The sequence below is a fragment of the Oncorhynchus masou genome, chromosome 13, assembly GCF_036934945.1.
Source record: "Oncorhynchus masou masou isolate Uvic2021 chromosome 13, UVic_Omas_1.1, whole genome shotgun sequence".
Taxonomy (NCBI): Eukaryota; Metazoa; Chordata; class Actinopteri; order Salmoniformes; family Salmonidae; genus Oncorhynchus; species Oncorhynchus masou.
Genome location: NC_088224.1, coordinates 68,652,034 through 68,677,822, shown reverse-complemented (window position 1 = coordinate 68,677,822; position 25,789 = coordinate 68,652,034). Strand labels below are relative to the sequence as shown.

General features: G+C 45.0%; 2 protein-coding genes across 3 annotated transcripts in view; one reads left to right on the top strand and one right to left on the bottom strand.

The window, feature by feature from the left end:
• The window catches only part of LOC135552931 (nucleoredoxin), a 91,095-nt gene extending 68,549 nt beyond the window's left edge, over nucleotides 1–22,546 (top strand). Inside the window, exons 4-8 of the mRNA XM_064984884.1 lie at nucleotides 5,301–5,401; nucleotides 6,720–6,826; nucleotides 7,773–7,952; nucleotides 10,078–10,202; nucleotides 21,966–22,546. Coding sequence (XP_064840956.1) covers nucleotides 5,301–5,401; nucleotides 6,720–6,826; nucleotides 7,773–7,952; nucleotides 10,078–10,202; nucleotides 21,966–22,148 — 696 coding nt within the window. The 3' untranslated portion in view covers nucleotides 22,149–22,546. The remainder of the gene's footprint in view (nucleotides 1–5,300; nucleotides 5,402–6,719; nucleotides 6,827–7,772; nucleotides 7,953–10,077; nucleotides 10,203–21,965) is intronic.
• mrm3a (mitochondrial rRNA methyltransferase 3a) lies at nucleotides 21,393–25,747 on the bottom strand. 2 transcript variants are annotated; one of them, XM_064984883.1, is made up of 5 exons: nucleotides 25,321–25,747; nucleotides 24,882–25,126; nucleotides 24,612–24,779; nucleotides 24,242–24,459; nucleotides 21,393–21,593 (listed from the first exon to the last, which is right to left on the bottom strand). In XM_064984883.1, the coding sequence occupies exons 1-5, from the start codon at nucleotides 25,725–25,727 to the stop codon at nucleotides 21,408–21,410; spliced, it is 1,224 nt and encodes a 407-aa protein (XP_064840955.1). In that variant the 5' UTR covers nucleotides 25,728–25,747; the 3' UTR covers nucleotides 21,393–21,407. The 2 variants fall into 2 exon arrangements, with proteins under 2 accessions (XP_064840955.1, XP_064840953.1); XM_064984881.1 differs by lacking the exon at nucleotides 21,393–21,593 and having other exon boundaries at nucleotides 22,547–24,459.
• Between the last annotated feature and the right edge of the window lie 42 nt (nucleotides 25,748–25,789).

Genomic DNA, 25,789 nt, shown 5'->3' with positions numbered 1-25,789 from the left:
TGACAAAGAAATTATCCGTCTATAATTTTAATGGTAGGTTTATTTGAACAGTGAGAGACAGAATAACAAAAAAATCCTGAAAAACATGTCAAAAATGTTATAAATTGATTTGCATTTCAAAGAGGGAAATAAGTATTTGACCCCCTCTCAATCAGAAAAGAAACATTTTATGCTCCCAGGTGTCTTTTATACAGGTTAGGAGCACTCTTAAAGGGAGTGCTCCTAATCTGTTTGTTACCTGTATAAAATATACCTGTTCACAGAAGCAATCAATCAGATTCCAAACTCTCCACCATGGCCAGGACCAAAGAGCTCTCCAAGGATGTCAGGGACAAGATTGTAGACCTACACAAGGCTGAAATGGGCTACAAGACAATCGCCAAGCAGTTTGGTGAGAAGGTGACAACAGTTGGTGCGATTATTTGCAAATGGAAGAAACAAAGAATATCCCTCGGCCTGGGGCTCCATGCAAGATCTCATCTCATGGAGTTGCAATGATCATGAGAATGGTGAGGAATCAGCCCAGAACTACACGAAAGGATCTTGTCAATGATCTCAAGGCAGCTGGGACCATAGTCACCAAGAAAACAATTGGTAACACACTACGCCGTGAAGGACTAAAATCCTGCAGGGCCCGCAAGGTCCCCCTGCTCAAGAAAGCACAAATACATGCCCGTCTGAAGTTTGCCAATCAACATCTGAATGGTTCAGAAGACAACTGGGTGAATGTGTTGTGGTCAGATGACACCAAAATGGGGCTCTTTGGCATCAACTCAACTCGCTGTGTTTGGAGGAAGAGGAATGCTGCCTATGACCCCAAGAACACCATCCCCACCGTCAAACATGGAGGTGGAAACATTATGCTTTGGGGGTGTTTTTCTGCTAAGGGAACAGGACAACTTCACCGCATCAAAGGGACGATGGACGGGGCCATGTACCGTCAAATCTTGGGTGAGAACCTCCTTCCCTCAGCCAGGGCATTGAAAATGGGTCGTGGATGGATATTCCAGCATGACAATGAAGAAGCACTTTAAGGTCCTGGAGTGGCCTAGCCAGTCTCCAGACCTTAATCCCATAGACAATCTGTGGAGGGAGCTGAAGGTTTGAGTTGCTATACATCAACCTCGAAACCTTAATGACTTGGAGAAGATCTGCAAAGAGGAGTGGGACAAAATTCCTCCTGAGATGTGTGCAAACCTGGTGGCCAACTACAAGAAACGTCTGCCCTCTGTGATTGCCAACAAGGGTTTTGCCACCAAGTACTAAGTCATGTTTTGCAGAGGGGTCAAATACTTATTTCCCTCATTAAAATGTGTTTTTCTGGATTTTGTTGTTGTTATTCTGTCTCTCACTGTTAAAATAAACCTACCATTATAATTATAGACTAATAATTTCTTTGTCAGTGGACAAACATACAAAATCAGCAGGGGATCAAATACTTTTTTCCCTCACTGTATATAATTACAAAAGCTAAGACAATGGAGCCGGAGGGAACAGCTGCCATTTTACGAGCTCCTAACCAACTTTGCTATTTTGTGTGTTTTTATGCATTGTTTGTAACTTATTTAGTACATAATGTTGCTGCTACCGTCTCTTATGACCGAAAAGAGCTTCTGGATATCAGAACAGCGATTACTCACCTCGAACTGGACAAAGATTTTTTCTTTAATGAGTCCGACGCGTAGGATGTACTGTTTCTCCGAGACCAAGCCCAAATCCCTGTCATTCGAGTGAAGAAAAAACAGCGGTTTCAGAGATCGGGGTGCTTTGTGAGAATTCGTCAGCGAGTGCGTAACCCGCCTCTACCATCTGGCCAATGTGAAATCTCTGGAGAATAAACTGGATGAGCTCCGTTCGAGACTATTCTACCAACTGGACATTAACTGAAATATGTTATGTTTCACAGAGTCGTGGCTGAACAACAACACAGATAATATGCATTTGGCTGGATTTTCCATGCATTCGCAGGACAGAACTGCTCCGTCCGGTAAGACGGTAGTGGTGTGTGTCTATTTGTCAATAACAGCTGGTGATCAATGTCTAATATTAAGGAAGTCTCGGTATTGCCCACCTGAGGTAGTGTGGTGTACAGCTTATCATGAGGTACTCTATCTACCAAGAGAGATTATCTATATTTTTCGTAGCCGTCTATTTACCACCTCAAACCGATGTTGGCACTAAGGCCATACTTAACAAGCTGTACAAGGCCATAAGCAAACAAGAAAATGCTCATCCAGAAGCAGCGCTCCAACTTAAATCCGTTTTACCTCATTTCTCCTAGCATGTCACCTGTGCAAACAGAGGGGGAAAAAACTCGAGACCACCTTTACTCCACACACAGAGATGCATACAAAGCTCTCCCTCTCCCTCTATTTGGCAAATCTGACCATAATTATATCCTCCTGATTCCTGCTTACAAGCAAAAACTACCAGTGACTCGCTCAATACGGAAGTGGTCAGATGACGCAGATTCTACGCTACAGGACTGTTTTTCTAGCACAGACTGGAATATGTTCCGGGATTCATCCAATGGCATTAAGGAGTATACCACCTGAGTCACCAGCTTCATCAATAAGTGTATCAACGACGTTGTCCCCACAGTAACCGTATGTACATATTCCAACCAGGCTAGAGCTGCCGCTGCCGTTTTCAAGGAGTGGGACACTAATCCGGACGCTTATAAGAAATCCCGCTATGCCCTCAAAAGAACCATCAAACAGGCAAAGCGTCAATACAGGACTAAGATTGAATCCTACTATACTGACTCTGATGCTCGTCGGATGTGGCAGGGCTTGCAAACTATTACGGACTGCAAAGAGAAACCCAGCCACGAGCTGCCCAGTGATGCGAGCCCACCAGACAGGCTAAATGCCTTTTATGCTCGCTTCGAGGCAAGCAACACTGAACCACCAGCTGTTCTGGACGGCTGTGTGATCACGCTCTCCGTAGCTGATGTGAGCAAGACCTTTTAAACAGGTCAACATTAACAAGGCTGCGGGGCCAGACGGATTACCAGGACATGTACTCCGAGCATGGTGGACCAACTGGCAAGTGTCTTCACTTTACATTTTCAACCTCTCCCTGACCGACTCTGTTATACCTACATGTTTCAAGCAGACCACCAGTCCTTGTGCCCAAGAAATGAAAGGTAACCTGCCTAAATGACTACCGCCCCTTAGTACTCATGTCGATAGCCATGAAGTGCTTTGAAAGGCTGGTCAAGGCTCACATCAATACCATCATCACACTGCCCATTCCCACCTGGACAAAAGGAACACCTATGTGAGAATGCTGTTCATTGACTACAGCTCAGCGTTCAACACCATAGTGCCTACAAAGCTCATCACTAAGCTAAGGACCCTGTGACTAAACACCTCCCTCTGCAACTGGATTTTGGACTTCTTGACAAGCTGCCCCCAGGTGGTAAGGGTAGGCAACAGCACATCTGCCACGCTGATCGTCAACACGGGGGCCCCTCAGGGGTGCGTGCTTAGTCCCCTCCTGTACTCCCTGTTCACTCACGACTGTGTGGACAAGCACGACTCCAACATCATTATTAAGTTTTCTGACAACACAACGGTGGTGGCCTGATCACCGACAACGATGAGACATCCTATAGGGAGGAGGTCAGAGACCTGGCAGTGTGGTGCAAGGACAACCACTTCTCCCTCATTGTGAGCAAGACAAAGGAGCTGACTGTGGAGAACAGGAAAAGGAGGGTCAAACAGTCCCCCATTAACATCGGGGCTGTAGTGGAGCGGGTCGAGAGATTAAATTTCCTTGATGTCCATATCATCTTCAACAAACTATCATGGTCCAAAAACACCAAGAAAGTTGTGAAGAGTGCACGAAAAGGCCTTTTCCCCCTCTGGAGACTGAAAAGATTTGGCATGGGTCCCCAGATCCTCAAAAGGATAATTATACAGCTGCACCATCGAGAGCATCCTGACCGGTTGCATCAGCATTTGGTATGGCAACTGCTCAGAATCCGACCGTTAGGCGCTACAGAGGGTAATGCTTTCTGCCCAGTACATCACTGTGGCCAAGCTTCCTGCCATCCCTGTTCTCTCTGCTACCGCACAACAAGAAGTACCGGAGCGTCAAGTCTCGGTTCAAAAGACGACTTTACAGCTTCTACCCCCAAGCCATAAGACTGCCAAACAATAAAATTGCACCCCGGACTATTACATTGAACCCCTCCCCCCTTTGTTTGTACACTGCTGCTGCTCGCTGTTTGTTCATCTATGCATAGTCACTTAACCCCTACCTACATGTACAAATGACCTTGACTAACCTGTACCTCCGCACATAGACTCGGTACCAGTACCCCCTGTATATAGCCTCGTTATTGTTATTTTATTGTTACTTTTTATTTAATTTTGTGTTACTTATTTAATTTTTCACTTAAGAAAATATTTACTAAATAAACAAATCTCTTTCTTGAACGGCATTGTTGGTTAAGGGCTTGTAAATGAACATTTCACAGTAACACGGTAAGGTACCTGTATTCAGCGCATGTGACAAATAAAATAATACACATAACTATATCAAATTGTAAGGCCACATTCCCCTCTCTTAACAGTGTAAATTCACCACACCATTAATAGACAGTTCCAAGCGTGAAATGGCCAGCACTTGGCCATTGGATTACTTTTACCAACAACCTGAAGTGACCCTTCGACAGGATAGAGTAGGTGACCCAGTTCCTCACTGACTTTACCCTCGTCACTAGCTATGTGTGTGTGAGCGCTGTGTTAGTGTCACTGAGGCTGAGAAAGAAAAGGAGGAAATGGAGAATGGATAGAGAAAATATACTGTAAGAGGGAGAGACCGATGAGTGAGACTGGTCTGGTTTGTTTTCTGCAGCCACAGATCTGCCACCGCTGGCACTCTGATACCATCTTAATGCCAGCCGCTCTGCTCCTCCACGCTCGCACGCACTCATGGAGGGAACACAACACACACACACTAGACCAGAGACTATGAAGTCATTCTCCCTGCTTGACTTGAGAGGGCTCTCAAAATACACACTCACAACAACAAATGCCTCCAAGCCAAGACCATCCTGAGTTCAATCCCGAGCACTTAGGTTCTCACATTTGAATGGCCCAGGAAACAGAATGTAAATGTTAGTCCTGGTTCCTGGAGAAACATTGGAGTGATGTACTGCAGAGAGTCAGTCAGAAAACACACCCAAGGCCATGTTATTTATTTATTTATTTATATATATATATATACAGTTGTATAGGGACAGATCAATATAGGTCATTCTGGAAACTGTGTTTGTGTTGTCCCTGCAGTGCCCTCCATGCCGCAGTCTGACTCGGGTGCTGGTAGAATCATATCGCACTGTGAAGGAATCGGGTCAGAAGTTTGAGATGGTGTTTGTCAGCGCTGACAGGTGAGACTCATGCAGTATTTCCTTCATACACGTACACACTCTGTCTCGCGCATACATACATACATACATACATACACACATACACACACATACACACATACACACATACACACATACACACATACACACATACATACATACATACACACATACATACATACATACATACATATTTTTTTCGTCCAATAAAATAACATCAAATTGATCAGAAATACAGTGTAGACATTTAATATTGTAAATGACTTTTGGAGCTGGAAACAGCTGATTTAAAATATATATATATATATATATATATATATATATATATATAAATATAAATATATATAAATATATATATATATATATATATAAATATATATATATATATATATATATATATATATATATAAATATATATATATATATATATATATATATATAAATATATATATAAATATATAAATATATATATATAAATATATATATATATATATTAATAATAATAATAATAATGGAATATCTACATAGGTGTACAAAGGCCCATTTATCAGCAACCATCACTCCTGTGTTCCAATGGCATGTTGAGTGCCTAGAAGGCCAGCATACCGGAGTCGCCTCTTCACTGTTGACATTGAGTCTGGTGTTTTGCGGGTACTATTTAATGAAGCTGCCAGTTGAGGACTTGTGAGGCGTCTGTTTCTCAAACTACACACTCTAATGAACTTGTCCTCTCACTCAGTTGTGCACCGGGGCCTCCCACTCTTTCTATTCTGGTTAGAGACAGTTTGCGCTGTTCTGTGAAGGAGTAGTACACAGCATTGTACAAGATCTTCAGTTTCATGGCAATTTCTCACATGGAATAGCCTTCATTTCTCAGAACAAGATTAGACTGACAAGTTTCAGAAGAAAGTTATTTGTTTCTGGCCATTTTGAGCCTGTAATCAAACCCACAAATGCTGATGCTCCAGATACTCAACTAGTCTAAAGAAGGCCAGTTTAATTGCTTATTTAATCAGAACAACAGTTTTCAGCTGTGCTAACATAATTGCAAAAGAGTTTTCTAATGTTCAATTAGCCTTCTTAAAATGATAAACTTTGATTAGCTAACACAACGTGCCATTAGAGCACAGGAGTGATGGTTGCTGATAATGGGCCTATGTAGATATTCCATAAAAAATCTGCCTTTTACAGCTACAATAGTCATTTACAACATGAACAATGTCTAGCCTGTATTTCTGGTCCATTTGATGTTATTTTAATGGACAAACATTTGAATCGACTGAATAAACAGAGTTGACAGTGGCTCTAAGGGTTGTTTTGTGTTTGTCAACCAACGCAGGTCGGAGGAGTCCTTTCAGCAGTACTTCAGTGAGATGCCTTGGTTGGCAGTCCCATACTCAGACGAGGCCCGACGATCACGACTCAACAGACTCTTCGGAATACAAGGTACAACACTATCTCTGATGTCTCCTCCTGTACTCATATACTGTAGTCCTCCTGGACATGAGGCTCAGAGTGAGTATCAAACACTAACTGTCTGGCCAAATTATGTGTTGATGTGGAGAAGCGGCCTAATGGCAGCCAGCTCTACTGTGTGCTGTTCTGTGCTGGGTAGGGAACAGTGAACAGATAGCCCTCAAGCTAAAGGAATGTGGGCTGGTAATCAAGTTTACTGTCCCGCTCACTGAGTAAGGGTCATTTCTCTCTCTCGCTCTGCCTTTTTTTCCTTCTTCCCAAGGCTTTTTTTCTATAACCTACCCCCCACCCCCGTCTCTCGCTAATGCCCCCACCATCAAGTCTGTCCGTCCGTCCGTCCGTCCGTCCGTCCACAGGGGAGTAGTGTGGTTGTAGTCAAGGTGCTGGCTCATTGCCTTTTCTGCCTGAATGTTAAGAATACTTGCAGGACTAGTCTACTGCCCCGCTTCCCCAATCAAACCCCTGTTATTCACACTGGCACCCACCCATCACCACACACACACACCCCCACCCTTCCTCCCAGCCAAACACACACTATGCACTCTGTCTGTTTCTGATAAGGCTGTTTAATACGGCAGTGAGATTGTAATCTGAAAGACTGTGGGAGAGAAAGGGGTCGGGCGTTATGAAAAATCTCCTGAACAGGGAACGCAGCGGGAGTCTGAGCAGAGAAATGGATGGAGAGAGAGAGAGAGAGCAGAGGCAGGTCAGAGCCTCTGAGGGACTTTAAGCTCCTCCATACCACACAGATAAACAGTGGGAGAGAGACAGCCATATGTGGTGAGAGTAACTGGAAAACATGGAAGAATAGGAGGGTGAGGTGGCAGAGTAGCAAGATCTTCAATTCATGATTGTTCTCTCCCTGTTTCCATCTTTCTCACTTTCTTTTTTCCTCTCTCCCACCCTCCCTCCCCAGGTATTCCCACCCTTATTCTGCTGGACACGGAAGGTCACATGATCACACGACAGGGCCGTGTGGAGGTGCTGAATGACCCAGAGTGTCGGCTCTTCCCCTGGCACCCCAGGCCTGTACTGGAGCTCAGCGAGTCCAACGCCGTGCAGCTCCACGAGGGGCCCTGCCTCGTGCTCTTTGTGGGTGAGTAGATGAGTGGATGACCATTTCAATGTCAGTCCCTACCGTGCAGCTCCACGAGGGGCCCTGCCTCGTGCTCTTTGTGGGTGAGTAGATGAGTGGATGACCATTTCAATGTCAGTCCCTACCGTGCAGCTCCACGAGGGGCCCTGCCTCGTGCTCTTTGTGGGTGAGTAGATGAGTGGATGACCATTTCAATGTCAGTCCCTACCGTGCACCTACACGAGGCCCTACCTCGTGCTCTTTGTGGGTGAATGGAGGAGCATTCAGTGCTGGTTTCTACCAAAACAATCCTTTAGACTATGTAGAGTAGTACATTCTAAAGAATATTGTGCAAGTAGTAAAAGTGAACAGATCAGTTGTAAGGCCGCAAGCTATTTTAAAGTTTGAGAACATGCAAGAGTAGGGTAGAGAGAAGGATGAGAAGAAAATGGTCTGTCTGTCTGTTAAGCTGTTAGCAGTGAGAGAGATGGCAGAGATGGATGCCATGCTCTGCTAAGTGGCTCAGGCCAAAGTGGACAGGACAGCCAGCAGGCCAGACAACACAATAATAAAGCAATGTGAGAATGGAGTGACCGGGTGGACACTGATGACCTCAGGCCACCCTAAGATCAGATCCAAAGGGCTCAACCACAGACCATCTGCTCTCCTCCGTTTGCCTCCTCACTCATCTGCTCATCTGTCCATTCACTCACCCCGTCTCCTCACTCATCTGTACATCTGTCTGTTCACTCACCCCCTCTCTCCTCCCGTCCTGCACATTATTTCTCTCCTTTTTCTCATGGCTGTTTTTCTTTCTCTCTTCATCCTGTCCCCTCTCTCTGGCCTTTCTCTCTTCATCCTGTCCCCTCTCTCTGGCCTTTCTCCTTTATCCTGTCCCCTCTCTCTGGCCTTTCTCTCTTCATCCTGTCCCCTCTCACTGGCCTTTCTCTCTTCATCCTGTCCTCTCTCTGGCCTTTCTCTCTTCATCCTGTCCTCTCTCTGGCCTTTCTCTCTTCATCCTGTCCTCTCGCTGGCCTTTCTCTCTTCATCCTGTCCTCTCTCTGGCCTTTCTCTCTTCATCCTGTCCTCTCTCTGGCCTTTCTCTCTTCATCCTGTCCTCTCTCTGGCCTTTCTCTCTTCATCCTGTCCTCTCTCTGGCCTTTCTCTCTTCATCCTGTCCCCTCTCTCTGGCCTTTCTCCTTTATCCTGTCCCCTCTCTCTGGCCTTTCTCTCTTCATCCTGTCCCCTCTCTCTGGCCTTTCTCTCTTCATCCTGTCCCCTCTCTCTGGCCTTTCTCTCTTCATCCTGTCCCCTCTCTCTGGCCTTTCTCTCTTCATCCTGTCCTCTCGCTGGCCTTTCTCTCTTCATCCTGTCCCCTCGCTGGCCTTTCTCTCTTCATCCTGTCCCCTCTCTCTGGCCTTTCTCTCTTTATCCTGTCCCCTCTCTCTGGCCTTTCTCTCTTCATCCTGTCCCCTCTCTCTGGCCTTTCTCTCTTCATCCTGTCCCCTCTCTCTGGCCTTTCTCTCTTCATCCTGTCCTCTCGCTGGCCTTTCTCTCTTCATCCTGTCCTCTCGCTGGCCTTTCTCTCTGGCCTTTCTCTCTTCATCCTGTCCTCTCTCTGGCCTTTCTCTCTTCATCCTGTCCTCTCTCTGGCCTTTCTCTCTTCATCCTGTCCCCTCTCTCTGGCCTTTCTCTCTTCATCCTGTCCCCTCTCTCTGGCCTTTCTCTCTTCATCCTGTCCCCTCTCTCTGGCCTTTCTCTCTTCATCCTGTCCCCTCTCGCTGGTCTTTCTCTCTTCATCCTGTCCCCTCTCGCTGGTCTTTCTCTCTTCATCCTGTTCCCTCTCTCTGGCCTTTCTCTCTTCATCCTGTCCCCTCTCTCTGGCCTTTCTCTCTTCATCCTGTCCTCTCTCTGGCCTTTCTCTCTTCATCCTGTCCCCTCTCTCTGGCCTTTCTCTCTTCATCCTGTCCCCTCTCTCTGGCCTTTCTCTCTTCATCCTGTCCTCTCGCTGGTCTTCATGCATTCACACCCAGTTTTCGCTCTCCTCTGTCTCACTCTCTCTCTCACACACACATATTATCTCTCTCAACCTTTACTCTTTATCCTCTTTTCATACATTTGACACCTGTGTTTCTCTCTTGTTCAGATGCGGAGGAGGAGGGAGAGCTGGAGCCGGCGAAGGAGCTGATCCAGCCAATCGCAGAGAAGATCATGGCTAAGTACAAAGCCAAGGAGGAGGAGACACCACTGCTCTTCTTCGTGGCTGGAGAGGTTAGATAGTGGACACATGCACACACACACACCTCCAGCTGACCTAGATGAGAATATTCACACCTGATGAAATCTGTCTTCACTTTTGGTGTTTTAGTTGTTTTGCATTCTTGTCTTGTGTACTGTACATCTCTACTGTGGGCATCTGCCTCTGTGTGTGATTGCTTGTTGCTATGCTCTGGTATGATGTTCCATCTGCTTTAGTTATCACATATCATAATCCTCTGGTAGAGAACACCAACCGACACACAAATGTGTGTGTGTGTGTTGGGGTGGCAGGTAGCCTCGTGGTTAGAGGGTTGGTCCAGTAACCGAAAGGTTGCCTAATTGAATCCCCAAGCTGACATGGTAAAAATCTGTCGTTCTGCCCCTGAACAAGGCAGTTAACCCACTGTTTCTAGGCCGTCATTGTACATAGGAATTTGTTCTCAATTGACTTGCCTAGTTAAATAAAGGTTAAATTAAAAAATAAATATAAAGATAAGCTACAGTATAATATCAGAGGGGCAGTTTCTGAGGGATGAAACCCTTTCACTTTTATGTGAGACACACCACACGGCCTATGGCCCAGAATTCAGCTGGCCGTCTGTCTGATGATAGCTGTTCTCCCTCTATCTGCAGAACAGCTGTGCACCTCTCCCTCCCGAATCCTATATCTCCCCTCGATCCTTCCGTCAGCCCTCAGTGCAGGAGGGATCATGGAATTATCTTAACTCTTGTTATCTCTTGTTTTTCCTTCTCATCCTTTCTGGAACTTGTGGAGTTAGCAGCAGGGGCAGCTATAATTACCAGATTAGCTAGCTCCCCTTCTCCTCCTCTCCCCTGCTCACAGGGCTCAGAGCTCGGGGAGGTCAGGACGCTGTCCCATGTCAGATGGTCTAGGTTTCAGCCATGGGGGACTGCACAGGTGCTCCCTCTCTGTCCTGTCTGACCATCTGCCTGAGGCCACACGGCTCTCATGACAGCCTTGAAATGCCACGGCCACAGACAGATCGAAGGACTGACGCGTTCACATGTCACAGACAGGCGCTGGGGCTAAGACAAGATACTAACACCCTCGCTCTTTACTGTTCACTTGTTTTGGGGATTTATTGCATATTAAATGGTATTTCTGTTCATCCGGACTCAACCCATTCTAATGAATGCTTTCTAGGTGCATGTTCAATCTGGCACCCCTGGTAGTCTATAGCAGGTAGGTACAGTTTTCTTCTCATCGTCTGGGTTACATGTAGCTGGGTCTTCACCAGCACTGGATCTGTTCCAGACTGGGATAGTCCCAAATGGCACCCAACTCCCTATATAGTGCATTACATTTTACCAGAGCTCTATGGGGAATAGGGTACCATTTTGGATGCAGCCTGTGTATACCCTGTTAGATATCACTCCCTGCCATGGACCCATTGGGATCGCTTATGCCCATTGGGCTGTTATATTGGGCTCTCTGTTATACATGATGGACCCCCATGCAGCCTACAGGGCCCTGGCCTGGTTGAGGCCTGCCTGCATGTGGCTAGACCAGGCCCTGTCTGCCAGCTGCTGGGGAAGGTTTATCAGTGAGACAGCACTATGCTGGCAGACCCACAGGGAGAGCCTGGCCTGCAGAAAATGAGGGGATCTCATTACCCCGCTGTGTCACACAGGGGCTGAGAGAAACTGACTGGCAACCTACAGTAGGACAATTAGAAGACAGCCTATTCACACAGAAAATGAATGGGGATTGATTGATGTGTGATTGCAATTAAGATGTCTACTGTAATTTATGAATGTTTCTATCAGTACACTACATGACCAAAAGTATGTGGACAACTGCTCGTCAAAAATCTCATTCCAAAATCTTGGGCATTAATATGGAGTTGGTCCCACCTTTGCTGCTATAACAGCCTCCACTCTTCTAGGAAGGCTTTCCACTAGATGTTGGAACATTGCTGCGGGGACTTGCTTCAATTCAGCCACGAGCATTAGTGAGGTCGGGCACTGATGTTGGTCGATTCGGCCTGGCTCGCAGTAGGCACTCCCAATTCATCCCAAAGGTGTTCGATGGGGTTGAAGCCAGGGCACTAAGCAAGCTAGTCAAGTTCTCTCTTTATGTAGTGTTGTCTCTTGTCGTGATGTGTGTTTTGCCCTATATTTATTTTAATCACAGCCCCCATCCCTGCAGGAGGTATTATGCCTTTTGGTAGGCCGTCATTGTAAATAAGAATTTGTTCTTAACTGACTTGCCAAGTTAAATAAAGGTCAAATTAAAAATTGCATTTAAAAAGGTTATTCCACACCGATCTCGACAAACCATTTCTGTATGGACCTTGCTTTGTGCACAGGGGCATTTTCATGCTGAAACAGGATAGGGCCTTCCCCAAACTGTTGCCACAAAGTTGGAAGCAGAGAATCGTCTACAATGTCATTGTATGCTGTAGTGTTAAGATTTCCCTTCACTGGAACTAAGGGGCTGTGCCCGAACCATGACAAAAAAGCCACAGACCATTAATTCCTCCACCAAATTTTAGTTGGCACTATGCATTTGGGCAGGTAGCATTCTCCTGCCATCCACCAAACACAGATTCCAATGTCAGCGAGCTTTACAATACTCCAGCCAACAATTGGCATTGGGCATGATGATCTTAGGCTTGTGTGCGGCTGCTCAGTAATGGGAACTCATTACATGAAACTCCCGACGAACAGTTCTTGTGCTGATTTTGCTTCCAGAGACCGTTTGGAACTCGGTAGTGAGTATTTTTACTTACTTCAGCACTCTGCTTTCTGGTTCTGTGAGCTTGTGTGGCCTACCACTTCGCAGATGAGCCTTTGTTGCTCCTCAACGTTTCCACTTCACAATAACAGCACTTATCACTTCTGGCATGTACTTCCGGCGCCGACAGAGATGGCCGCCTCGCTTCGCGTTCCAAGGAAACTATGCAGTTTTTTGTTTTTTTACGTGTTATTTCTTCCATTAGTACCCCAGGTCATCTTAGGTTTCATTACATACAGTCGAGAAGAACTACTGAATATAAGATCAGCGTCAACTCACCATCAGTACGACCAAGAATATGTTTTTCGCGACGCGGATCCTGTGTTCTGCCTTACAAACAGGACAACGGAATGGATTGCATGCAGCGACCCAAAAAAACGACTCAGAAAAAGAGGGAAACGAGGCGGTCTTCTGGTCAGACTCCGGAGACGGGCACACCGTGCACCACTCCCTAGCATTCTTCTTGCCAATGTCCAGTCTCTTGACAACAAGTTTGATGAAATCCGAGCAAGGGTAGCATTCCAGAGGGACATCAGAGACTGTAACGTTCTGTGCTTCACGGAAACATGGCTCACTGGAGAGACGCTATCCGAAGCGGTGCAGCCAACGGGTTTCTCCACGCATCGCGCCGACAGAAACGAACACCTTTCTGGTAAGAAGAGGGGTGGGGGCGTATGCCTTATGGCTAACGAGACATGGTGCGATGAAAGAAACATACAGGAACTCAAATCCTTCTGTTCACCTGATTTAGAATTCCTCACAATCAAATGTAGACCGCATTATCTACCAAGAGAATTCTCTTCGATTATAATCACAGCCGTATATATCCCCTCCCAAGCAGACACATCGATGGCTCTGAACGAACTTTATTTAACTCTTTGCAAACTAGAAACCATTTATCCGGAGGCTGCATTCATTGTAGCTGGGGATTTTAACAAGGCTAATCTGAAAACAAGACTCCCTAAATTTTATCAGCATATCGATTGCGCAACCAGGGGTGGAAAACCTTGGATCACTGTTACTCTAACTTCCACGACGCATATAAGGCCCTGCCCCGCCCCCCTTTCGGAAAAGCTGACCACGACTCCATTTTGCTGATCCCTGCCTACAGACAGAAACTGAAACAAGAAGCTCCCACGCTGAGGTCTGTCCAACGCTGGTCCGACCAAGCTGACTCCACACTCCAAGACTGCTTCCATCACGTGGACTGGGACATGTTTCGTATTGCGTCAGATAACAACATTGACGAATACGCTGATTCGGTGTGCGAGTTCATTAGAACGTGCGTTGAAGCTGTCGTTCCCATAGCAACGATTAAAACATTCCCTAACCAGAAACCGTGGATTGATGGCAGCATTCGCGTGAAACTGAAAGCGCGAACCACTGCTTTTAATCAGGGCAAGGTGTCTGGTAACATGACCAAATACAAACAGTGCAGCTATTCCCTCCGCAAGGCTATCAAACAAGCTAAGCGTCAGTACAGAGACAAAGTAGAATCTCAATTCAACGGCTCAGACAAAAGAGGCATGTGGCAGGGTCTACAGTCAATCACGGACTACAGGAAGAAATCCAGCCCAGTCACGGACCAGGATGTCTTGCTCCCAAGAAGACTAAATAACTTTTTTGCCCGCTTTGAGGACAATACAGTGCCAGTGACACGGCCTGCAACGGAAACATGCTGTCTCTCCTTCACTGCAGCCGAGGTGAGTAAAACATTTAAACGTGTTAACCCTCGCAAGGCTGCAGGCCCAGACAGCATCCCCAGCCGCGCCCTCAGAGCATGCGCAGACCAGCTGGCTGGTGTGTTTACGGACATATTCAATCAATCCCTATACCAGTCTGCTGTTCCCACATGCTTCAAGAGGGCCACCATTGTTCCTGTTCCCAAGAAAGCTAAGGTAACTGAGCTAAACGACTACCATCATGAAGTGCTTTGAGAGACTAGTCAAGGACCATATCACCTCCACCCTACCTGACACCCTAGACCCACTCCAATTTGCTTACCGCCCAAATAGGTCCACAGACGATGCAATCTCAACCACACTGCACACTGCCCTAACCCATCTGGACAAGAGGAATACCTATGTGAGAATGCTGTTCATCGACTACAGCTCGGCATTCAACACCATAGTACCCTCCAAGCTCGTCATCAAGCTCAAGACCCTGAGTCTCGACCCCGCCCTGTGCAACTGGGTACTGGACTTCCTGACGGGCCGCCCCCAGGTGGTGAGGGGAGGTAACAACATCTCCTCCCCTCTCCTCCTGTACTCCCTGTTCACCCACGACTGCGTGGCCACGCACGCCTCCAACTCAATCATCAAGTTTGCAGACGAAACAACAGTGGTAGGCTTGATTACCAACAACGACGAGACGGCCTACAGGGAGGAGGTGAGGGCCCTCGGAGTGTGGTGTCAGGAAAATAACCTCACACTCAACGTCAACAAAACTAAGGAGATGATTGTGGACTTCAGGTAACAGCAGAGGGAACACCCCCTTATCCACATCGATGGAACAGTAGTGGAGAGGGTAGCAAGTTTTAAGTTCCTCGGCATACACATCACAGACAAAATGAATTGGTCCACTCACACAGACAGCATCATGAAGAAGGCGCAGCAGCGCCTCTTCCTCAGGAGGCTGAAGAAATTCGGCTTGTCACCAAAAGCACTCACAAACTTCTACAGATGCACAATCGAGAGCATCCTGGCGGGCAAACTACCTGCCCTCCAGGACACCTACACCACCCGATGTTACAGGAAGGCCATAAAGATCATCAACCACCCGAGCCACTGCCTGTTCACCCCGCTATCATCCAGAAGGCGAGGTCAGTACAGGTGCATCAAAGCTGGGACCGAGAGACTGAAAAACAGCTTCTATCTCAAGGCCATCAGACTGTTAAACAGCCACCACTAACATTGAGTGGCTGCTGCCAACACACTGACACTGACTCAACTCCAGCCACTTTAATAATGGGAATTGATGGGAAATGATGTAAATATATCACTAGCCACTTTAAACAATGCTACCTTATATAATGTTACTTACCCTACATTATTCATCTCATATGCATACGTATATACTGTACTCTATATCATCGACTGCATCCTTATGTAATACATGTATCACTAGCCACTAACTATGCCACTTTGTTTACATACTCATCTCATATGTATATACTGTACTCGATACCATCTACTGTATATTGCCTATGCTGCTCTGTACCATCACTCATTCATATATCCTTATACACAGTGTAAGGGGATAAAGAATATGTACATAAGACAGTAGTTTAGGAATTGTTAGTTAGATTACTTGTTGGTTATTACTGCATTGTTGGAACTAGAAGCACAAGCATTTCGCTACGCTCGCATTAACATCTGCTAACCATGTGTATGTGACAAATAAATTTGATTTGATTTGACTTAAAGTTGACCGGAGCAGCTCTTGCAGGGCAGACATTTTATTAACTGACCTGTTGGAAAGGTGGCATCCTATGACGGTGCCACGTTGAATGTCACTGAGCTCTTCAGTAAAGCCATTCTACTGCCAATGTTTGTCTACCTGTCAGCAACCAGTGTGGCTGAAATAGCCGAATCCACTAATTTGAAGGGGTGTCCATGTAACAGTATTGCTTCCGTCCCTCTCCTAGCCCCTACTTGGGCTTGAACCAGGGAACCACACATAGACAACAGCCACTCTCAAAGCATCATTACCCAAGGGGAACAACTACTTCAAGGTCTCAGCGAGTGACGTCACCGATTGAAACGCTAACTAGCTAGCCATTTCACATCGGCTACACTCACCCCCCTTTTGACGACCTCCTTTTCCGCAGCAACCAGTGATCTGGGTCAACAGCATCAATGGGACAGTATTGCTTCTGTCCCTCTCCTCGCCCCTACCTGGGCTCGAACCAGGGATCCTCTGCACACATAGAAAGCTATTAGCGCGCACCCCGCCAACTAGCTAGCCATTTCACATCGGTTACATCCACATACTTTTGTGTATATTGTTTTATTTTTATTTTATTGACGGTATTTTCTATATAATTGACTCAATGGGATATTTAGGGTCTAGTTGTCTTTGCCTTGACTCTTCCCAGGTATAACCAGGAATAGGAGATCCTGACAGTAGTTTAGTCTGCTGCCAGTCTCACCTGCTAACCTCCCTGACCCTAGGGTTCAAAGTACGAGGCCTGTGTCACACTGTGTTGTGAGCCAGACAGGTTGGCCTCCACTAGTTATTTATGTCCAATCAGTGTGGCGTTTATAGAAACACTTGTCTCCTGTTTACCTTACTGGCAGTAGAGTTCAACAGTTAGAAGAAATTAAACAATTATCAAGAAGCCAATATCCTCACAGGCAAATCCCTGTCATTTAGGACAACCATATACCTACTGATTAAATAATATGTTACATAACACTTTTCACAAGATCTAACAGCGCTTTACAAGGGAGTTATCTTACAAAGTGTGTAAACATACAGGGTCTAGATGGCCTATATCCTATCCTTTGATTCAGTGACATGGGTTTCCAGCCTCCCATTGATACAGACTGATAGGTCATTGTTCAGCCAATCATATCGCTGTGCCAATTGTATCCTGAATTTTACAATGCCTGGAGAACTCTCAAGCTGACCAATCAGTAGGCTGCTGCCCGGGCCGTCTGGCCAATGGGAGCTTCTTATCTTTGAAGGTCCTTGTCTGATGACAGTCATCTACTCTGTTGAATGCCACAGTCCCTCTACATTGGGCAGAATAAACCTGACATTAGAGGTCGACCGATTTAATCGGGATGGCCGATTTAATTAGGGCCGATTTTCAAGTTTTCATAATCGGAAATCGGTTATTTTTGGACACCGATTTGGCTGAATATTTGTCAAATTTGAACACCTTTATTTAACTAGGCAAGTCAGTTAAGAACACGTTCTTATTTTCAATGACGGCCTAGAAATGGTGGGTTAACTGCCTTGTTCAGGGGCAGAACAACAGATTTTTACCTTGTCAGCTCGGGGATTCAATCTTGCAACCTTACGGTTAACTAGTCCAACTCCCTAACCACCTGCCTTTCATTGCACTCCACAAGGAGCCTGCCTGTTACGCGAATGCAGCAAGAAGCGAAGGTAAGTTGTGAGCTAGCATTAAACTTATCTTATAAAAAAACAATCAATCAATCATAATCACTAGTTAACTACACGTGGTTGATATTACTAGTTTATCTAGCGTGTCCTGCGTTGCACAGAATCGGTGCGCATTCGCGAAAAAGGACTGACGTTGCGCCAACGTGTACCTAGCCATTAACATCAATGCCTTTCTTAAAATCAATACACAAGTATATATTTTTAAACCTGCATATTTAGTTAATATTACCTGCTAACATTAATTTATTTTAACTAGGGATAATGTGTCACTTCTCTTGCAACAGAGTCAGGGTATATGGAGCAGTTTGGGCCGCCTGGCTCGTTGCGAACTATGTGAAGACTTTCTTCCTAACAAAGACAGCCAACTTCACCAAACGGGATGATTTAACAAAAGCGCATTTGCGGAAAAAAGCACAATCATTACATACATTTACATTTAAGTCATTTAGCAGACGCTCTCATCCAGAGCGACTTACAAATTGGTGAATTCACCTTCTGACATCCAGTGGAACAGCCACTTTACAATAGTGCATCTAAATCATTTAAGGGGGGGGTGAGAAGGATTACTGATCCTACAATCATTGCACGACTGTACCTAACCATAAACAAACATCAATGCGTTTCTTAAAATCAATACACAGAAGTATATATTTTAAACCTGCATATTTAGCTAAAAGAAATCCAGGTTAGCAGGCAATATTAACCAGGTGAAATTGAGTCACTTCTCTTGCGTTCATTGCACGCAGAGTCGGGGTATATGCAACAGTTTGGGCCACCTGGCTCGTTGAGAACTAATTTGCCCGAATTTTACGTAATTATGACATAACATTGAAGGTTGTACAATGTAACAGGAATATTTAGACTGATGGATGCCACCCGTTAGATAAAATATATAACGGTTCCGTATTTCGCTGAAAGAATAAACGTTTTGTTTGAGATGATAGTTTCCGGATTCGACCATATTAATGACCTAAGGCTCGTATTTCTGTGTTATGTTATAATTAAGTCTATGATTTGATAGAGCAGTCTGACTGAGCGATGGTAGGCAGCAGCATACCCATAAACATTCATTCAAACAGCACTTTCGTGCGTTTTGCCAGCAGCTCTTCGCAATGCTTCAAGCATTGCGCTTTGACTTCAAGCCTATCAACTCCCGAGATTAGGCTGGTGTAACCGATGTGAAATGGCTAGCTAGTTAGCGGGGTGCGCGCTAATAGTGTTTCAAATGTCACTCGCTCTGAGACTTGAAGTAGTTGTTCCCGCAGCTCTTGTGGAGCTATGGGTAACGCTGCTTCGAGGGTGGCTGTTGTCGATGTGTTGCTGGTTCAAGCCCAGGTAGGAGCGAGGAGAGGGACAGAAGCTATACTGTTACACTGGCAATACTCAAGTGCCTATAAGAACATCCAATAGTCAAAGGTATATGAAATACAAATCGTGTAGAGAGAAATAGTCCTATAATTCATATAATAACTTCAATCTAAAACTTCTTACCTGGGAATATTGAAGACTTGTGCTAAAAGGAACCACCAGCTTTCATATGTTCTGAGAAAGGAACTTAAACATTAGCTTTCTTACATGGCACATATTGCACTTTTACTTTCTTCTCCACCCCTTGTTTTTGCATTATCTAAACCAAATTGAACATGTTTCATTATTTACTTGAGGCTAAATTGATTTTATTGATGTATTATATTAAGTATTGTTGTAATTGTCATTATTACAAATACATAAAAATTGGCCGAATTTTTTTATTTTTTATTTAAATCAGTATCAGCTTTTTTTGGTCCTCCAATAATCTGTATCGGCGTTGAAAAATCATAAATCGGTCGACTTCTACCTGACATTGTGCAGCAGTAGGTTCCATACGGTAAACACACACACAAGCCTTATCACGGCAGTCAGTCAGTGACTGCAGGCCAGACATAGCAGAGCGACTCTTTGTGTTCAGAACTGGGCTGGAGAGGGCGGGGACTGGCCTCTCTCTCTGTCTCCCTCCTTCTTTCACGGCCGGACTGGTTGCTTCTTATGAAGAACAGTTTACACAGGGTTAGCAGCCACACAAAGGAAGATGCAAGACTTCCCACAGAGAAGAAGACAGCCAGGGAGATTACATCTCTTCATATCTAAAAGGCTGGGAGGCCACGCTGACAGACTCCTCTGTGGTTTCTCTTTCTGAGGTTCCTTTCTAAGGCGATGCCCGAGGATGTATCTTCAATCTGAGCTTGCAAGAGAAGCCTTTAAGGAGGATGTGTGGAGTCACAGATTTTTAAAGCTTGAGAATGTAGCTTGTGGCTACATGAATCATCTTCATAAGTGTAGCAATTACTTTCATTTGATATTTTTATGAACTTTAATAGGTTTAAGACTCAATGTTCTGCTCCTAGATCAGATTTTAGAGGTTCAGAAGAATTGAGCTCTCCAGAGTTTACATGCCACAGGATAAACTGTTCTGCTAGCAGGTTTACAACAAGTTGAGGTCAAACTTTGTTGGCATACATACTTGTCCATTTTAAGTAGCAAATCGACCAAACTGCTCTTTGAGAGGTCTGAGAACTGATAGTGCAGTTTAATCCATTTTTAGTTTGAATCGTTTTACTGCCATTTTGCCAGATGACAGGAACGTTAGTCCAAAAACGGAAAACATTTGAAAAGCTGTGATTTAATGAGTGCCAATCTTGTGACAGTGCCACCCTGTGGTCTTTTCCTGTAACATCTGTATTTTTTAAATAATCTTTTCCATATGAAATTGTTCTATCTTCGATCTCTGCCAAGCCTCTCTCACCCAGAGGGCTTAGTTGATAGGAAGTCAGCTCATCCTGTCATGAGGAAGCAAGAGATCATCTCAGTTGACGTTAGATACTAATCTGGCGGCATGTAGCCTAGCGGTTAAAAGCGTTGGTGCCTGTCGGTGCCCTTGAGGATGGCACTTAACACTAATTTCTTCTGTAAGTCGCTCTGGATAAGAGCATCTGGTAAATGACAAAGCTGAAATGTGCGACCTCTCATAAAACAAAAGTCTTGACTGACTGGAACTAATGCAGCTTTGTTGATTTACTAACTGAAATGACATGCTATTGCAAGTATTGCCAAAAAGTGGCTGTTATTTTCTCTCTGAATAATTGATTGCCCCTCCAAGTGAGTGGGCTGGGGAGCTGCTGCCTGTCTGCTGTGGTGTTATAGTGAGTTATTCCTGCTGTCTTATGATTCTAGGCCCCATCTGTAATTCCCATTTGTTAAATGGTGAGATCAAGCCTGGGATCTGTGTTTGAGGGCTTGTAAAAAGACATTCAGGTAGTGACATAGTTCTGTCCCAACTAACTCTGTCGTCAAAGCTTCACCACACGCCCTTTTATACTATTCCTCACCAGGTATGAAGGAATACAACACTCCCGCTTTCTTTCTCCCTCCCACGCATACACGCTGTGATGTGTCTGAAGCTTCCCAGCCTTGTAGTCCTTGAGTGAGGCTTTGGAGGGATGATGTTGGACCTCCCCCCCGGCTAGCTGGGCACACTGCAGGAGGAGAGAGAGGAGAGGTCCCCAGTCTTCAAAACCAAGCAGACATTGAGACTATCACCTTGTAGTTGTGAATGTGTGGCATAGTTCATCTTGTGTGCTGTCCCAGTTTTATTACCAATATCAAGTCATAACTGATTGAAGCAATTGTTTTTATATTCAGTCATAAGGATGCTAGTAGTTATCTAGCAATTGCTTTTGCATGACACACAGGATAAACTGTTGTTGATAATATGTAGGCTAGTCTACTTCATGTGATTGTCATACAACTTATTTCCCAGGCATAATTGCTACCGCATATAGACAGATGAGAGTCAGCTGGTAGGCAAGATTGTCATATGATCATGACTGACCTGTCTGTGTTCCCAGGATGACATGAGTGACTCCCTGCGTGACTACACCAACCTCCCAGAGGCAGCACCCCTGCTCACCATCCTGGACATGTCTGCCCGGGCCAAGTACGTTAAGGACGTGGAGGAGATCACACCGGCCGTGGTGGAGACCTTTGTCCAAGACTTCCTGGCTGAGAAGCTCAAACCAGAGCCCATTTAGAGAGCACACCTAGTCGTTGTCCCAAATGGCATCCTATTCCCTATATAGTGCACTACTTTTGAAAAGCAATGCACTATATAGGGGACAGGGTGCCATTTGGGGGACACACCTAGAAACCTACGGGACCGAAACCCATAACCTCCGTCAAACCCTGACCTCCCAGTTACCACCACCAGCCTCCTCTCCCCCCTTTCTGTCAGAGGAAGTTCACTTTTTACAGACATTACCTTTTTTTAGATATGTCTTTCTCTCATGGAGTCTTCTCCTTCTCCTGTGGTGCCTTGCATTGACTACAGCCCCGACAGTAATATGGACATTCTGTTGCTTTTTTGCTTCCAATAGCTTTTTTTTAATCAGTTTCATTATAATTTCTTGAAACTAGAAGAAACCACACAATGTTGACCCAATGGACTTGACATGTCACAATGTCTCTTTATTACCTTTGCTGAACCCACATTGCTTTTGTTTTCCAAAATGTGCTGAGAAAGAATAAAATGATTGCAACAAATTTTCTAAGTTCTATAGTTGTAATTTACACATGCAGTGCAGAAAATGTCCTGAACTTCAGTTTAATGTAACTGTCTTATTGTTCTGTTTTAAAGGTGCTGCAGAAATGTTAAGATTTCCCTGGTTTAAAAGGTTGTTTTGTATTGCATCTGGCTGTGTGTCATGGGATTTCAAATACTATTCAATTGTCTTGTTCTACAATGAAGTGAGTGATAGTCAGCTCTACCCAATTGTTAAGTTTCCATCTCAACCACCATGACATTTAAGAGGATTTTCTGTGAAGATCCCATCTATTGAAAAGGCCAGATATTTTTGAAGGCACAAAAATGGCATTAAAATCCACCTTAGCAACTAAGTGTTGGAAGTATGAATTTACATTTGTCACTCCCTGGTTGTCTCTAGTCATGACTTCACAGCCATTAAAATTCACTGTTAAGCACAATTGTCTTATGTTGTCAACTTCCACTATCCATGAGGCCAGTTTTATTCCATTGGGAGCAAATGTATTTTAGACAGTATTAGCTTGGTATCACTTCTACATGTGTGCATTATTTATATATAATGACTCCAGAAATGTAGTTTCCATTTATATTTCTAATTTTAAAAATCAAAATCAAGTGTGTTCTTTGATGTCAGGCATTTGTACACAACCCATAGTTTTCTTATACTGTAAACATAAGTATTTCACACCTTTCACATGCAGTACTGTTTTTTTTAACCGTACAACTTCATAACATACAGTAAAAGGTCTCAGAAGTTGCTTCAGGTGCCACCTTGTGGTTACTATGATAATTGCTTTCGGGCCTGTTAGATGGACAGATTATTTCCCTTGCTAAACAGACACACTTAGCACATGTCCAGTATAGAGATTAAGCAGTCATCTTTCATGGCAGCAGTTTACAGTCAACTGACAGGAAATCTAGAGGCCAACTGCGTGTGGAGACTAAGTGAAGCTTCTAAAGCCACACTGGCAGGAATGTTGGAAGACAATAGAGGAAATATGCAGACAGGAAAGAACACAGATTTTCCACAATGTGAAATGTCACTCATTTTACTTCACTTATTAGCTGAGAGTTGAATATGTAAATTAAATTCATCCATATGATTCAGTCTGACATGATGAGGTGCAGCCAAGAATGTATGCATGGAAAAAGTGACCAACACCAGGAATACCATGTCCATTACACTCCAAATGGATTCCAATGGATGGATCATGGAAATTGCACCTTAGACTTAGCTTTCCTCCCAGACGTCTCCATTAGGTTCAACAGTTGCCTTCTGCCTTCAAATAGGAGAATGCTGGCTGCCATGGCGGAGTTGAGACTGTCCACTCCAGGGACCGCAGGGATAAACAGTCTTTGACCGGCAGTTTTCTCAGCTAATTGGACAGCCTCTAGACTCAGTCCATGAGTCTCTCCACCTATCACAAGACCAGTGTTCCCCTGAGCCCAGCCCTCATGGTACAACTTGGTCTCCACTCTTGGAAGTGACAGTTCGGAGTCTAAATCTGATTCATATTCCTTATAGTCGAAATCTGATTCATATTCCTTATAGCGCATGCCTTTAGAATTAGGCCTGCTACTCACCCATCCATATTCCCCCATCTTTGAAGGTTTGTTGGACTGGTTTGCTTCCTCAGCTACTTCTCTCTCAGAGCCACTGCAGTTGTCTGCCACGTGGACAGTCACCAACTTTGGCAGCTGGTTTTGAATGTCGTCCCAGTCCAAGCTGGGGAAGATGGGAAGGCGGAAATGGGCACCCATCGCTGCTCGCAGCACCTTAGGTTCCCAAGCGTCCACACAACCTGTGAAAATAGACATACACAAGATACTTAGTGAAAGACACATTCAGAGTAGTGCACAGGTTTATACACAGCAATTCCTCACTATCAGCTCCACTCGAAATGGCATCATTGACTTGGATTATGCCCATTCCCAGCTTATCATCATGACATACCCTTGGTGAGCAGGACATTGTGGCAGCCTGCAGCAACAGCACAGCGCAGGATGGTGCCCAGGTTCCCAGGGTCCCGCACGTTGTCGCAGATCAGGGACAGCGGCACAGACTGACCACGCTGGTCCTGAGGGAATGTCAGCCGGGATGGGTCTGGCCGAGAAAATATGGCTACAAGGGGTAAGCGTTGTCAATATACAGTACTTATTCTCAACAATATATATGTAGAACTTCAAAAGCATTCTGAAAATGAAAACATGCAGCCCATCATACCGATCACTCCTTGTGGAGCTACAAGGTCAGACCAGATCTTGATGTCCTCAAACTTGACTTTGACCAGAGTGGCCCTCTTCAGTTTATCCAAGGGGAGATCACACAGTCTGTCCACAGAACTGAAGAACACCATCTGAGGGTTGGCTCCAGCAGCCAGGGCATCGCAGATCAGGCGTCTCCCCTCCAACAGGATCTTACCCTGGTGCTCCCGAAACGTCCTGGAGCAAGCCACACTCACGACCCTCCTGAGAGATGGAGCGAGGGGAAAAGAGGTCATGATATCTGGGCTGAACATCAGCTAACAAACTAAGCCTACAAGCAAACATACATAACAGTCCCGTAGTTACTTGACCTCTACTGGCCACTATAATTAAATAGGATATATTCACTCAACTAACATATAACATAGGGTCGATAGCCAACATGCACTGAGACTTACGCCAATCTTTTGTCACCAGGTAAGGCCCTTTCGAATTTGAGGCCACCGAGTTGGTCCTTCAGATTGGTTGTATGTTCCGACGTTGTGGGTGCATTGCCATTTCTGGCACTCCATGATATGCTGCTAACACGTTTATTAGTGGTCTCGTTTTTTAAAATGGCGTTGACAGTGGACTCCCTCATTTTGGACGCAACTTTTTGAGACTGCTTGTTGACTATTTGATCTGACCTGTGTTTCGATGTTGGAGAGGTCGTCTCACTATCAGGATACAACACCTTCACAGGCCTCCTTTTCAATGCTCGCACGTATCTCTTTGAATCTACGATGCAGTCGTTACGTTTTTTCAGAATATTACTTCGTTCCGCTACAAGATTATGCCAAAACATGCCTCTCACGAACGCCGCCATCTTTGCTACAACAGCAAGAAGAGAGCGTGATAACGTTCGACAGTATGGCGATTGGTTGGTTT